Genomic DNA, 15937 nt, shown 5'->3' on the forward strand with positions numbered 1-15937 from the left:
CTGTACTCTAAAACCCTTTTCTGCATTTTCTATAAACATCAGAATAATTAAAAATAATTTAAAAAAATTAAACAGAGGTAGTATTTCAAACTCCCCTGTTACACAGTAAACTGTTCCAGCACAAAAGGCATACATAAATTGTTTTGTTGCCTTTACAATAAATATAGCAGTTGAGGCAAGACGACGTGCACGTCAGATGTAGCTTTCCATAACATACTATATCCATCCATTTTCTGAGCCGCTTCTCCTCACTAGGGTCGCGGTCATGCTGGAGCCCATTCCAGCCATCAGCGTACACCCTGAACTGGTTGCCAGCCAATCGCAGGGCACATACAAACAAACATTCCCAGTCACATTCACACCTACGGGCAATTTAGAGTTGTCAATCAAACATACTATACAGACATGCAAATCTAAAAGCACAAAACAGAAATGCCATACCTCATCATAGACACTATCATTGTGTTCAAAGTCGCCTGCTTTCCTGGGAAGCACATGGACATGGACATGCTGAAAGCAAACAAAAAATAAAAGCCAACTGGTTAGGTGCTGCGCTGTGTTTAGAGGCAGACATTTTTAACACCTGGGAGTTGTTTGACTGACTGATATGACAGAGTGTTTCCGTAGAGACTCGTCATTAATTCACAGAATGTTAGACAAGCAAAACAGCGGTACGGCTTTGCCACAAATCACAGGAGAGTAACCGTAAATTCTACCATGCATGCTGTGTGGACACCACAGAGACTCCTTAATCTTCCACTTTTAAGGATGTAATTGACTTTCTTTCACCAGAACGCTCCTATCCAACTGTTTCCGGTGACAATTCCCTTGCTGTCAAAAACCTGGCAGCCTGTATGATTAACTGTGATTTGCTTCTCTGCATGGATGGTATGGTAATGTCCTCAAGACACCATTTTAATTGACTAAATACTGAGGTTAAGCCCACAAGTACATGGATATTTTCCAAAACTTAGATCTTCCTACCTCCAGGGTGAAAACGTATGCAATGCCCACACATAATGGGATTCTGTCCACATGAAAAGACATTCATTGGCTGTTGAGCACGTTAGTCAATCGGACAATTGAAAAAGCAACATCAGCAGCTTGTGGCATATGATGCTTCTGTTCTTTATCCTTTTGGGTTGTATGTATACATACAGTGTTCATCTATGTTGAGCCAGTTAGACAAAATAAATTAACGTAGTGGAACTCGTTTTGGGAATACAAAAAAAAAAAACAGTTGAAGCGGTGACACTGACAAGTCGCATTTTTCTTTAATTTTTTTGGCCACTGTTTAATAGCGTCACTGTGTGTTACCATTAACGATGTAATATGTGTTTTCCCATGCATGTCATAAGCTGCACTCGATTCTATCATTGCAAAAAAGGAACTCAGCACCCACAATATATGACACAAGCTAAAAACACGAACACACACACCTATTTCCTCATCTGCAGACACTAGACGGAGTCTTCACCCCAAAACATACAAAAATGCCAAAGGGCATGTTTTTTGTTGTTGTTTTTTTTGGGTGGGGGAGGGGGGTTGTCGACGTTTGTGTAGAAATGGCACATACAATATAAAAGTCACTAAAGAAAAAAAAGGGGGTTACTTAGACTTGCAATATTCTACAGAACACATTTCTAGTCAGTGCTTGGCAGTACAGGGAATAAAGCCATGATGAAGATACAGTAAGAAAGAAAATGACAAGCAAGGTGACTTGCTGTTGTCTGCCTGTTTTGAAGTCAAGAGATTAGATAGCACCGAGCATTTCTTTAAATGTCACTTTTCTTCCTCACAAATTTTCATTTGTTGATCTTTTAAATTAATAGCTGCTACCCCTTGTAGAGTCTCACTACAGTCACATTTGGTACAGTGTGTGTATATGTATAAGACTGAATATTTTCTGCTCTTGTGCTTTAATTAGTAGTCCAAACAGCTACTTCCATCCATCTATCCATCCATTTTCTATACCGCTTGTCATGCATGAGTGAGCTGGACACCATCGCAGCTCACTTTGGACAAGATGGGGACCACTCGGTCACCGTGCTGCCAAAACATCAACCTGACGGTGCTAAATTAATTGATCACGTGGTTTTGTCAACATGATTTATGCAGCAGATGATTGAAAAGAAGTCATTACAGTCATCAGTCAGGTAACTTTGACCGTAATAACGGCAGTTTACATTGATTTTACAAGGAAAAAGAATTACTGTGATTGCATTGCTAATTTGACATCCATATTGGCACTGTCGGCAGACAATATTTGTCTGAATAGAAATAAAAGATAGAAGTATCAAATAAGGTTGATTTGAATAACTACCCCTGAAATATATTTAATTTATCACAAAGAAAGGTTAAACATCTGTGCAACCATCAACAGGACATTACATAAAGATTTGGCTTCTTTATATATATTATTATATAGCATCACCAATGTACTGTATGATAATCTGGCTATGATTCAGGATATTCACAAAGCATATTTTGAACATCATCTGCACTGCATGCTTTACATTTCCTAACGTAATGTGGTCATAAAACATTTTTGGTGGGTGCATTCATCATCGAGGACATTCTAAAAAAATTGTAAGCATTGTTTGTCATTGCGACAAGATGATGAATTTGCGAGGTGGGCTGAAACAATATTTATAAATGCTATAAAAAAGATATCATGTTGGCGACATCTGCCTTTTCATGTGCATTTTCTATTTAATGAGATCATTTGCATGAAATCTGCATTGTTGCATTGACCTACCTTGAAAAAAACCTGAATCAGAAAAAAGGGATTCTTCTCAGAGGCTGCCTTTATGTGTGTGAATAAAGTGGTGAATGTGTGGCTATTGTATAGATGATATTCGGAAATTTGGATTTACAAGACACGATTTAAATGACAACGTTCCGATCTTTTTTGTCGAACATGGTGTCATATACTGACTGCCCTGCAGTTCCATTATTGGAGCCGGAAGGGCGCTTTGTGTCCTCGCTCTCCCCCCTCCCCTCTCTGTTTTCAGCACCTGTCTTCCATCAGCCTCATCACCACCGGTGTATATAAGCCTGCCTGTTTCCGGAAATCCTCGACAAAGTATTGCAGCCTCTCCTAGCGGTACCACGGTCCACCTTATGTCAAGTAAGCTATATTGTTCCTCGTTTCCCTTGTTAACTCTTCTGTCTCCTCGTTCCCAGTGCTCCCGTGTTCCTGACCCACGTCATTTCTGCCACCAAGCCAGCCGCCTGTTCTGTCCACTGCCTGCCACATGTCCATGCCGGCGCCTGCCAACACATCCAGAACCACCTCCATAACCTTTCCTCAATAAACTGTTCATCATTTTACATCTGCCTCTGCCTGCTCTTGGATCCAGCTACTCCCCCCACGTGACAGAATACTTTGGCCACTATGGACCTAGCAACTCCGGAGGCTCTGAAGAACGCACTAACCCTCCAAGGCGCCCACATTCGATGACAGGACAAAAACCTGCAAGAAATCACCGAAATGCTCCACTCCCTTTCGCAACATGTCTCCCTCCTTTCCCAACAGATGCAATCCATTCAACCCCCTGTAAATACTCCTCCCGAGCCCGCAGCCTCCGAGCCACCCCGCTTCCCGTACAAAGAACCTAATGTCCCTCCGCCCGAGCCCTACTCCGGGCACCTAGGTCCATGTAGCCAGTTTATTCTTAATTGCTCACTCGTATTCAATCTCCAACCGTACAGTTATCCCACCGAACGTTCCAAAGTAGAATATGTCAATAGCCTCCTCTGCGGCAAAGCAGCAAAGTGGTCCACGTCCTTATGGCAAACCTCCTCTCATTCATTCGATTCTTTTTCCGCCGAACTCCGCAAAGTATTTGATCACTCAGTTCAGGGCAAAGAAGCGACCCGTCGCCTCCTTACGCTCACGAAGGGTGCTAAATCAGCAGCGGAATATTTTATTGCGTTCCGGATATTGGCAGGTGAATGCGGGTGGGACGACGCGGTGCTTGTGGGATTTTTTCAAATGGCCTCCCCGACCAACTCAAGGATGAGCTAGCGGTCCGGAAAGAGCCCTCCTCTCTCGAGGATCTCATCGCCCTTTCCATTCGGCTTGATAACCGACTGCGATAGAGAGCATGAGAAAGGAGGGTTAGCGTATGTAAGAATCCTCCCACTCAGAGCATCATGCCGTCGGCTTCTCACCCGCCTCCCGCATCGTCTCCCGCACTTCAGTCACTCCCCGTAGCTACCACAGAGCCCATGAAAATTGATAAAACGCATCTAGACCCACAGGAGCGTTAGCGTCGAGTCATCCAGCGAGTCGTCCAGCAGCTCTGTATCTACTGCAGTCTGTATCTACCCCCTCCGATCGAAAGACCAGGCTCACCGCGACCCGAGAGCGTCGTGGTGAGCCAAACCTCCATTCCCTCAAGCTCTCCCTCTCGCATGACTGTTCTCGCTTGCATTATAGTTTCTGCTCAGAACACCCCCATTACTGCCCTTGTAGATTACGGTGCTGATGACAACTTCATTCCTGAAGCAATAATTCACCAGCTCCAAATCCCTCTCCAACCATTTCCGTTCCCGAAGAAAGTCACAGCCCTGGATGGCCAAATCATCTTCCCCGTTACCCACCAAACTGTGCCATTCACCTTGCTCATTTCGGGTAATCTCTGTGAGAACAACTCACTTTTTGTTGTCCCTTCCCTTGATACCCCATTAGTCCTTGGAATTCCCTGGCTCAAAAAACACAACCCCACCATCGACTGGACACACTTAGCCATCACCGGATGGAGCCCTCACTGCCACTCACACTGCCTGCTCTTAGCTATACCGCCCTCTGATAAATCACCACCCTCTTCCACGCCCGTTGACCTCTCCTGAGTCCCTGAAGAATACCATGATCTCTTTCCGGTGTTCAGCAAAGACCTGGCCATTTCTATACTACCCCACCGCCTGTATGACTGTATCGCTAAAGGACAACTACAACACGACCCTGCCAAGATCCAAGCCGTCGTTAACTGGCCCACTCCCACCAGCCGCAAAGAACTGCAACGTTCAAAAGTCGATTCATCCGTAATTACAGCAAGGTCGCAATTCCCCTCACTGGCCTCACATCCACCAGATCCCCCTTTCAGTGGACCCCAGCAGCATCCCAAGCATTTAGTCAACTCAAGACCCTGTTGACCAGTGCGCCCAATCTTCGCCACCCCGACCCCTCCCTCCAGTTCGTGGTCGAGGTTGACGCCTCGGACACGGGGGCAGGGGCTGTCCTCTCACCGCGGGACCCCACGACCCAGAAACTTCACCCCTGTGCCTTTTTTTCTGTCGTTTGTCCCCTGCTAAGAAGAACTACGACGTCGGCAACCGAGAGCTGCTGGCCGTTGTATGGGCCTTGGAAGAGTGGAGGCACTGGCTGGAGGGGACTGAACTACCATTCATCATTTGGACAGACCACAAGAATCTCTCTTACCTCCGCTCCCCCTAACGCCTTAACCCGTGACAAGTTCGCTGGGCTCTCTTTTTGAGCAGGTTTAATTTCAGTCTCTCCTTCCGTCCTGGCTCCAAAAACAGCAAACCAGATGGCCTGTCTCAAATTTACTCACCCCCTTCCAGCCCTGACAAAACCGGAACCCATCCTTCCTTCCTCATGCTTCGTTGGAGCAGCCACTTGGCAGATCGAACAGGTGGTTAAGGAGGCCCAGAAGGCTCACCCCGATCCCAAAACCGGGCTTCCAAACGGCCTGTTCGTACCCGATTCTGCACGCTCTGACGTCCTTCAGTGGGCCCACAACTCCAAACTCACCTGTCATTCTGGCATCACCCGCACCATTCACTTCCAGCAGCACTTCTGGTGGCCCAGCCTTCTTAAAGACACCAAGGAGTTTGTCCAAGCCTGTTCTGTCTGTGCCCGAGGGAAGTCTTCACACCTGCCCGATTTCCCGGAAGCTCATTCTCGATCCTACTCTTTTGGACGACTTCTACGCGGCTCACCCAGGGAAGCCTGGCAGCACGCCGGGAGGCGTCCATTGAGAGGGGGATACTGTCATATACTGCCCTGCAGTTCCATTATTGGAGGTGGGAGGGCGCTTTGTGTCCTCTCTCTCCCCCCTCCCCTCTCTGTTTTCAGCACCTGTCTTCAATCAGCCTCATCACCACCGGTGTATATAAGCCTGCCCGTTTCCGGAAATCCTCGACAAAGTATTGCAGCCTCTCCTAGCGGTACCACGGTCCACCTTATGTCAAGTAAGCTATATTGTTCCTCGTTTCCCTTGTTAACTCTTCTGTCTCCTCGTTCCCAGTGCTCCCGTGTTCCTGACCCACGTCATTTCTGCCACCAAGCCAGCCGCCTGTTCTGTCCACTGCCTGCCACATGTCCATGCCGCCGCATCCAGGGCCACCTCCATAACCGTTCCTCAATAAACTGTTCATCATTTTACATCTGCCCCCGCCTGGTCTTGGGTCCAGCTACTCCCCACATGTGACACACGGCATTCTTTGGATGATGCCTCCTGCCAATATTAGGATAAAAAATGCATTTAATAGGGACCATAGCCACCCAATTTTGATCTGCAAACATGAGACTTGGGTCGCCTGACACCCTTTATTATCAGTCATCTGCTAAAAATAAATTCATTAATAATGAAGTGTTTTCACACGAGGTTCTTTTAAACTGAAGACATGATGTTAAAAATCAAAAGTTCACATTACGCTTTCCTTAATAGTCACAGTATTCTATTTTCCCATTTCCTGGCATTCTCGGATGCTTTGTTCAAAGCACTTTATCTTTTAACACAAACTTTATTTAATATGCCCTGTTATTGACTGGCGATCAGTCCAGAGTGTACTCCACCCTTTTGCCCAAGATCCTAGATCCAGGTAGTACTGCATGCAGAAGCCAGTTGTATTGGAGCCAGGCTTTTCCTGCTTTTCCTTATATTCTTCTGTCTGTCTTACACTGCTTCCATGTGGTCAAAGCACACACACCGGAAGGAGCAGCATTCATTTAATGGAATGTGACAAAAACTGTTCACTTCGTTTTAATTCAACCAGATTATGTCATTAGTGTGTATTTAATACAATGTTATGGAGTGCTCTTTTTCGTAATTAAACTACACACTACAAACATGTTTGTTTTTTGGGGGAAAGCTGAAACGGATGAGTGACTTTTCCATTTATTTCAATGGGAAAAGATTATTTGAGATAACATTGTTTTGTTTTACTAGCATGGTCACGGAACAAATTAAACTCGTATCTCAAGGCACAACTGCAAACCCGTAGCACCAGAAACAAATGTCAAAATCAAACCGCCACATAATCTTAAGGAACATAGGTGGACTCTTGCATGACAAGCAATCAAGTACACTTTCTCATCAACTGCAAAGGGTACATAGAGTGGTCCAAGCCCAGATTTGAACCCAGAACCCCTGCACATGAAGGAACCCTATACCCACGAAAGGCCCATCTTTTGGGATTATCTTTTTTTATTAAAGTTTTTAGAAGCGATGACTCTCTCTCGCAAACAGCCCACAGATTAGGCTCGGTTGACAACAAGAAAGAAAGAAAATTATTAATGATTCTTATTCAATATTCCAGCCACAACATACCAATTTGGCAGATAGAACACGTCTAAATTAAAATTAAACCTAAATGAATGTACTATTTTTCACGTATGGAGAGGAGCTGGACCCAAGAGCAGGCGGAGGCAGATAGCTTATGATGAACAGTATATTTAGGAAAGGTAATGGAGGTGGTCCTAGGTGGGTTGGCAAGCAGCGGCGCGGACAGGTAGCAGGCAGTGGTGAGGACAGTTGGCTGTCTTGGCGGCAGGAATGATGTGGATCAGGAACACGGGGTAAAAGAGTGGTTTACGTGAGGTAAATGGGCCGTGGTACCGCTGGAAGTAACTGCAATACTTTGGCGAGGATTTCCAGGAACAGGCAGGCTTATATGTAGGTGGAGATGAGGGCTGGTTGGAGACAGGTGTGCGGCTTGAGGAGGGTGCTGAGAGGGCGAGAGTGCGCAGAGAGCCATCCAGGCGCCAAAAATGATACTGCAGGGCAGTACATGACACTATTTTTATTTTTTATTTGTACTGGATATGTACGATGTACGATTATTTATCATGGTGACTGAATTGCTTCTACTGTACTATGACGTGAAAAGGCTTTAAAACGAAAGCTGTCTCCATGATAATGATGTACTTGCCTGTGCATAATAACTATTCATTGTGATTAAAATCACATAATGATCTCTCTATCCATCTTCTATATGTTCCATGTTTTCAGAGCAGCTAGAAAAAACCCTTTACAATATGATTATTTTGTTCTATTTATTTGATATCTTCAAATGATGACAACCTACGTAGATTACATACATCCATCCATCCATCCATTTTCTGAGCCGCTTCTCCTCACTAGGGTCGCGGGCGTGCTGGAGCCTATCCCAGCTGTCATCGGGCAGGAGGCGTGGTACACCCTGAACTGGTTGCCAGCCAATCGCAGGGCACATACAAACAAACAACCATTCGCAATCACATTCACACCTACGGGCAATTTAGAGTCTCCAATTAATGCATGTTTTTGGGATGTGGGAGGAAACCGGAGTGCCCGGAGAAAACCCACGCAGGCACGGGGAGAACATGCAAACTCCACACAGGCGGGACCGAGGGTTGAACCCGGGTCCTCAGAACTGTGAGGCTGACGCTCTAACCAGTCGGCCACCGAGATTACATACATTGATAATATATTATATAATAATCTACAACAATCATACACCCACTTAATGCAAAAAATACAAGTTAGAAGACCAGAGCTTTGGCGTTGGCTGGGCTCGCCCGCTGTAATATGACCGTATTTCCAGACACCCCAAAAATAAACCAATAAATAAATAAATAAATACTAATATATATATATATATATATATATATATATAGTATCATTTTATACAATAATAATAATAAGGCACGGTGGTCGACTGGTTAGCACATCTGCCTCGCAGTTCTGAGGACTGGGGTTCAAATCCCGGCCCCGCCTGTGTGGAGTTTGCATGTTCTCCCCGTGCCTGCGTGGGTTTTCTCCAGGTATTCCGGTTTCCTCCCACATCCCATGAACATGGGTGGTAGGTTGATTGAAGACTAAATTGATTGAAGACTAAATTGGCCGTGTGAATGTGAGTGCGAATGGTTGTTTGTTTCTGTGTGCCCTGTGAATGTCTGGCGACCAGTTCAGGGTGTACCCCACCTCTCGCCCGAAGATAGCTGGGATAGGGTCCACCACGCCCGCGACCATAGTGAGAATAAGCGGGACAGAAAATGAATGGATAGTAGTAGTAGTAATATGTTTTTTATCAATGAGAATTTTTCAATTTTAAAGTGATGCAAGTGCAATGATCACATCATCTTTCTACCAATGTACTCATGATCTCTCCTCTGGATGTGTCCAAACCATCAAAGTCTGCTATCTCTAACTTTGTCTCCAAAACATCTAACCTTGGCCATCCCTCTGATGAGCTCATTTCTAATGCTGTCAAATGTGGTCATTCCTAGAGAGAAACTCAACATCTTCATTTTCGCCACCTCCAGCTCTGCTTCCTGTTGTCTCTTCAGTGCCACTGTTTCTAATCCGTACATCATGGCTGGCCTCACCACTGATTTATAAACTTTGCCCTTCATCTGAGCACAGACTTTTCTGTCACATAACACACCTGACACCTTCTTCCACCCGTTCCAACCTGCTTGGACCCGGTTCTTCACTTCCTGACCACACTCACCATTGCTCTGGACGGTTGACCCCAAGTATTTAAAGTCTTCCACCCTTGCTATCTCTTCTCCCTGTAGCCTCACTCTTCCCCCACCCCCCTCTCATTCATGCACATATATTCTGTTTTACATAGGCTAATCTTCATTCCTCTCCTTTCCATTGCATGCCTCCATCATTCCAACTGTTCCTCCACCTGCTCTCTGCTTTCACTGCAGATCACAAGGACATCTGCGAACATCGTGGTCCATGGGGATTCCAGTCTAACCTCATCTGTCAACCTATCCATTACCACTGCCAACAGGAAGGGGCTCAGGGCTGATCCCAGATGCAGTCTCACCTCCACCTTCAACTCCTCTGTCACACCTACAGCACACTTCATCACTGTTCTGCTGCCATCACACGTCCTTTTTTTTCTTTCTTTTAAACCTGTCAGCTGCATGGCCTTGCAGAATGGTGGATCTGTATGCCTTTGTGCTGCAACAGTTTTGCTGTGCAACAGGGGAGTTTGAAATAATCCCTCTGCTAATTTTTTTAATTATTATGATGTTTATTGAAAATGCAACCGGACAGAAAAGGGTTTAGGGGACAGACAGAGGTACAAAGGGACGAGGGGTGAAAACCACAGCAGAACAATAGTGAGACAGTCTACATATTTGAACACAAGTAATATTGCAACAGTTATTTGTAGATTCGTGGGGGGGCGACACTCTGTGAGGAGACGCAATAACTAACCAAGAGAAACAGATAAGAGAAGAGGGCAGGACAGGATGTGGGACAATTAGGGAGGCAGTGCTACTGTTGAGTGGTGTGGTGGGATTATTTTTTAGTGTCTAAACACACCTGTAAGAACCTGTGAGGTGATATGTTAGTATAACCTGTGTTGTTCTAAGTGATTCCAGCATAAGTAATTAAATTCTATAGTGTTTTTATTGAACTTATTAGTGAATGAACACCATATCACATGCATGTTAGTCAACTGGTGAATGGAGGAGCTGAGCCGGCACATCAGGACCAACTGCCTTTCCATTTTTCATCCTCTTCAGTGCCTTTTAACCCCTTCCTAGCTAATCATTGCTACTTCCTGGTCAACCACACTTGCCTCTTCTACTCTTCCTTCTCTCTCATTTTCTTAATTCATCAATTTCTCAAAGTATTGTTTCCATTCATCCAGCACACTACTGGCATCAGTCAACACATTTCTATCTTTCTTCTTAATCACCCTAACCTGCTGCAAATCCTTTCCATCTCAATCCATCTGTCTGGCCGACTTGTATAGAACCTTTTCTCCTTCTTTAGTGTCCAACCTGGCATACATGTCATCATATGCCTCTTGTTTGACCTTTGCCACCTCCACCTTCGCCCTATGTAACATCTCCATGTATTCTTGTCTTCTGTCCTCAGTCCTCTCAGTGTCTCACTTCTTCTTTGCTAACACCTGGTATGATTTCCTGTACTTCAAGGTTTCACCACCAAGTCTCCTTCTCCCCTTTCCTACCAGAAGACACACCAAGTACTCTCCTGCCTGTCTCTCTGATCACCTTGGCTGCACTGGTCCAGTCTTCTGGAAGCTCCTCCTGTCCAGCGAGAGCCTGTCTCACCTCTTCTCGAAAAGACGCACAACACTCCTCCTTTCTCAGCTTCCACCACATGGTTCTCTGTTCTGCCTTTGTCTTCTTAATCTTCCTCCCTACCACCATTGTCTTCTTACACACCACCATCCTGTGCTGTCTAGCCACACTGTCCCCTACCACTACCTTACAGTCAGTAACCTCCTTCAAGTCCTTCACATTATCTGCACAAGATGTAATCCACCCAAGTGGTTCTACCTCTATTGTAGGGCACCCTATGTTCCTGCGTCTTCTGGAGGAAAGTGTTCACTACAGTCATTTCCATTGTTTTCGCAAAGTCTACCACCATCAGTCCCTCCAGATTTTTTATTCCTGGATGCAAAACTTACCCATCAATTCTTCATCACCCCTGTTTCCTTCACCAACATGTCCATTACAATCTGCAACAAACATGACTCTCTCTCTGTCTGGGATCCTCAGAACTACTTCATCTCGATCCTTCCAGAATTTCTTTTTCACCTCTTGCCCCACAGGTAGGATGTGACATCCTACCTGTGGGGCAATGCCACAAATTACATTATACATAACACCCTCAATTTCAAGTTTCAACCTCATCACTTGACCTGACACTTTTTTTTTTTTTTTTACCTCCAAGACATTCTTCGCTAACTCTTCCTTTAAAATACCCCTTACTCCATTTCTCTCCCCAGCTACACCATAATAAAAAAAAAAGAACCCTGCCCCTAAACTTCTAGCCTAACTGCCTTTTCACTTGGTCTCCTGGACACACAATAGATCAACCTTTCTCCTAATCATCATGTCAACCAAATCTCAAGATTTTCCTGTAATAGTCCCAACTTTCAAAGTCCCCACATTCAGTTTTAGGCTCTGCGCTTTCCTCTTTTATTTCTGCCTAAGAACCCACTTGCCACCTCGTGTTCATCCTTGACCCACAGTAGCTGAATTTCTACCGGTGGTGGACGTTGTTAACACGGGCCACGACCGATCTGGTATGGAATTCTTTGCTCATACTTGTTTGGAAAAGTTTTAAGCTGGATGCCCTTCCTGACAAAACCCTCTGCATTTATCTGGGCTTGGTACTGGCCTACAATTTGCATTGGCTTGTGCCCCCCATACGTCTGCATTATTATTATTAATAATAATAATAATCATATAAATTATTATTATTATTATTATTAGCACTTTTTTTCTGCTGCTGTTTTATTTTACTTTTTCAGTGATGTCTTGTGAGGTTGAGATCTCAACTCCAAACCACACAGTGAAACGTGGAGGAAATGTGTTAAAATATGGATGATAGCATAATGCATGTATATATCAATCTATCTCGATAACATGGTGCCTCACTAGCCAGCAGGCACACATTGGCAACACTCAAGCCCTATTATTTTTATTTTTTTTTAGCTGAATGATTATACAATACGAATCCACACAAATCAAAACAAATAAATGTTTTGATGTGAGACTGGCTTGAATGAGAGTGGCACATTCTCTCTCTGCCTGCATGACTCATGTGTCTTCTTTTTCTTTATCTACTCAAAATATATAAATTAGTATTTCATGACAGATTTACCAGAATCGGTATCACATATACAATGTCAAAACATATTTAATTCATCACCAATCATAACCTTCATACACCATGCTTACTTTCTTACTCCTGGTCATATTCTCACTCCACATTTCCATTGAGGAAACTGTGGTTATTTAATATTGTCTACCTTATACACATTTAATCGAATCATTTTGTTAGTGTACTGCAATAAGGATCACATAAATAGGCGCCAGGATTGTAAAAAAAAAAAAAAAAAACGAATATGTTTTTTTTTTTTATGGCACTCAACATGATAATTCACAATAATCATCCTGCATTTTCCATCGCATGGAGTTAAAATCAAATTCCATCCCTCAAAATAACGATATTTGTCTTTGGTCCTGAGACCCCAGGCAGTGAGTTTATAAAAGTGTATTAACTCTTATTCAATCCACAGACCATTTATATTGTCATTTAGGCACATGATTGGAGAAACCCATTTATTTGGTGGATGGGGGAGGGTTAGTAGGGTATGCTATAGGCATACATTTTTATTTTTCACATCCACAAGTAGCATTAACTTTGGTCAGCTAACATATATGTTTTGTCTTCAATTGACCTCTTTTGTGTTAGTTGCTGCTGATAGTGGCTGTGACTGTATGTTCCGATTGTTTGATTCGCTATCAGCAAGTGATAGACAGATTCACTTTTGACACATTAACACAGATTAATACTTCATTTTGGTCTTTGGTTGCAAGACACTTAAATCTTTAATCTAGGTTTTTGTCTTCACTTTTTGAGCTACAATTTTTCTCATGACTGGCGTGAACCAAATTACACTTTTATTTTTTTTATAATTTTTTAATTTAATTATTTTTTTTTTTTAAGTATGATGACTAAGTGATGTACAGTATAGCGATATACATGATGCACCACAAAAAAAAGCATCAAAGTTAAATTTAATATGAAGAGTGGATTAGTTATTATTCCATTTATATGATAAGTTGATTGAAGTGTATTCACAGTGTGTTCCTTGACATTTTTTTATATGGCCTCCTGCCAAAAATGATTTAACCCTTTTTGAATACATCTCTAAATAATTAATCAATGCCAAGAGTTTGGAACTGGAAATGAAATACAATGACTATTTAATGGTGGATAACGGTTGAAGAATCCTCATGACATATTCAAAAGTAGTGAATTATTAAGTACTCACATTCACAGTTTGTCCGGCTTCAGGGCCATCCTAGTGGGAACAAAAATAGGTAATTAGAAAAGAGTGTGAAATTCTGAAGTATTTACATGAATAATTCAGAGAGGTTTTATTTTCAGATGAGCTACATCATGTCTCCTCTCTAATTAGAGAGTATACAAAATCTTCTCCTAGTTTTGTCAAGTCATTTATTTCTTAAACATATATGACCTAACTATCTGTATACTAAATATGTCCTTATTAATCATTCAAAACTACAAAGCATGTTCTTCTAATACCAATAAAACCAATCAAAGTAAAATAAAACATTGTAAATCTTTGGTGTAATTAACAATGATTTGACTGTGTTATTTGCTACAGAAGTTGAAGACTTGAATTTGTTTAAACATCACACATTGTGAGCGAATGAACAAACTGTTCAGATGACTTATATTGTTTTGTCAAATTCAGTCTCGTTTTGCCCGAAAGCTTTTTTTTTTTTATTTTAATCATCAACTCTTGATGAGTTGACTGGCACACTGATGAGAACAAGTGACACATCCTGCAGAGAATAGTACTTTAATGTGGTGACTGAAAAAGTGGAGCTGTCACGATTTAATCTTTATTTCTGATCAATTTCCCTGTCAAAGAAAGTGACATCAAGGTAAAGGTTGCTCTTGGCTGCTTTTTTCTTTTCTTTTTTGGTTCTATTGCCTAACCTGTGAAACAATTTTGTCTGAGAGGGCTGCAGTGCAGGCAAGGTGCTATTTTCATATTAGCATATATATCACCAGTTATGCAAAAAAGGCATTTCAATCTGAGGTGAGAGCCTGTCTGTGTCAGTTGTCGTAGGTGTCAGAGATAGCTCTGAATTTAGTTTGTCTGATATTCTTTTCAATGTAAGACATGAGAGTGGATCAAGGTTTAAAAATGTGTATATAAGGAAAGTACAAATCCATACAATTAGTTCGACTTAAAATTATGAAATATGAAACATTATGAATATCTATTGCTTTGGTTTCTCAAAAAGAAAAGCTCATAGTACATGTACTGTAGGTCAAAGTCTACACTAAAAGAAATACATTCGTCCCAATTGGAACATTCACAGATATATCATTTAGAGAAGGTGTGTCAAGTTGTATGCACAGCACAAAAAATGTCAGTGTAAAAATAATTCTATAGCCATCTTTACAACAATTATAAAGCCATTGCTGAATGCAACCATTTCTCAACCAATAGCTCAACACTGCGAAGAAACATGCAATGAACTTCGAGTGGCAGTTATGAAAATGTAAGCCAAATGTTGAACCCTGCTTCTCACAAAAGTTTTTGTTTTGTTTTGTTTTTACCTGGATGGCAATGGTGAGAGAGGTGGCATTGAAGTGCTGTTCCACCAGGTTAGCAACTCTCTGGGTAGTGCTGAATAAATCTGTCACCTCATCTGGTTGAAGATCACGAAAACGTTCCACTTGCCTCAGTGGGCAAACCAGTACATCTGAAAGAGTTCTGTTAAGGCAATTTGAATTACAGAAAAAAGTCGCAGGCTGTTAATATTTTGTATTTTTGTTGCCAGCCCTTGGCAAGTCTTGAGCACAAAACACTTTAGTGGAAATCTGCTTCCTGAATAGGCTCAAGCAGATGGCAACAAAGTCCAGAGGCTTACTATGTTGTCATGATGGCAAATTGGCTCACTCAGCTGAAGATGCAACACATCCATCAATTAAAACTTTTCAGGTAGCAGGTGATGCCTTGACTAAATGACTAAAGTCTGTAAAAGTTGTTTCCATGAGTATACACTATATTTATTGGGGGTTGAGATGGGCAAATCCACCCAATTGTGACATTCCAATCTCATGACATTTAAGTGTATACAAATACCGTATTGTACAAT

At 42.6% G+C, this 15937-nt stretch overlaps 1 protein-coding gene across 2 annotated transcripts in view; it reads right to left on the reverse strand.

The window, feature by feature from the left end:
• The window catches only part of fhit (fragile histidine triad diadenosine triphosphatase), a 346540-nt gene that overhangs the window by 26140 nt on the left and 304463 nt on the right, over nucleotides 1-15937 (reverse strand). For both annotated transcript variants that reach the window (XM_061784847.1, XM_061784848.1), the window contains exons 6-8: nucleotides 15396-15541; nucleotides 14071-14100; nucleotides 442-510 (exon numbers count right to left, since the gene is read on the reverse strand). In XM_061784847.1, the coding sequence (XP_061640831.1) occupies nucleotides 442-510; nucleotides 14071-14100; nucleotides 15396-15541 (245 nt within the window). The remainder of the gene's footprint in view (nucleotides 1-441; nucleotides 511-14070; nucleotides 14101-15395; nucleotides 15542-15937) is intronic.

Source organism: Phyllopteryx taeniolatus, chromosome 9 (genome assembly GCF_024500385.1).
Source record: "Phyllopteryx taeniolatus isolate TA_2022b chromosome 9, UOR_Ptae_1.2, whole genome shotgun sequence".
NCBI lineage: Eukaryota > Metazoa > Chordata > Actinopteri > Syngnathiformes > Syngnathidae > Phyllopteryx > Phyllopteryx taeniolatus.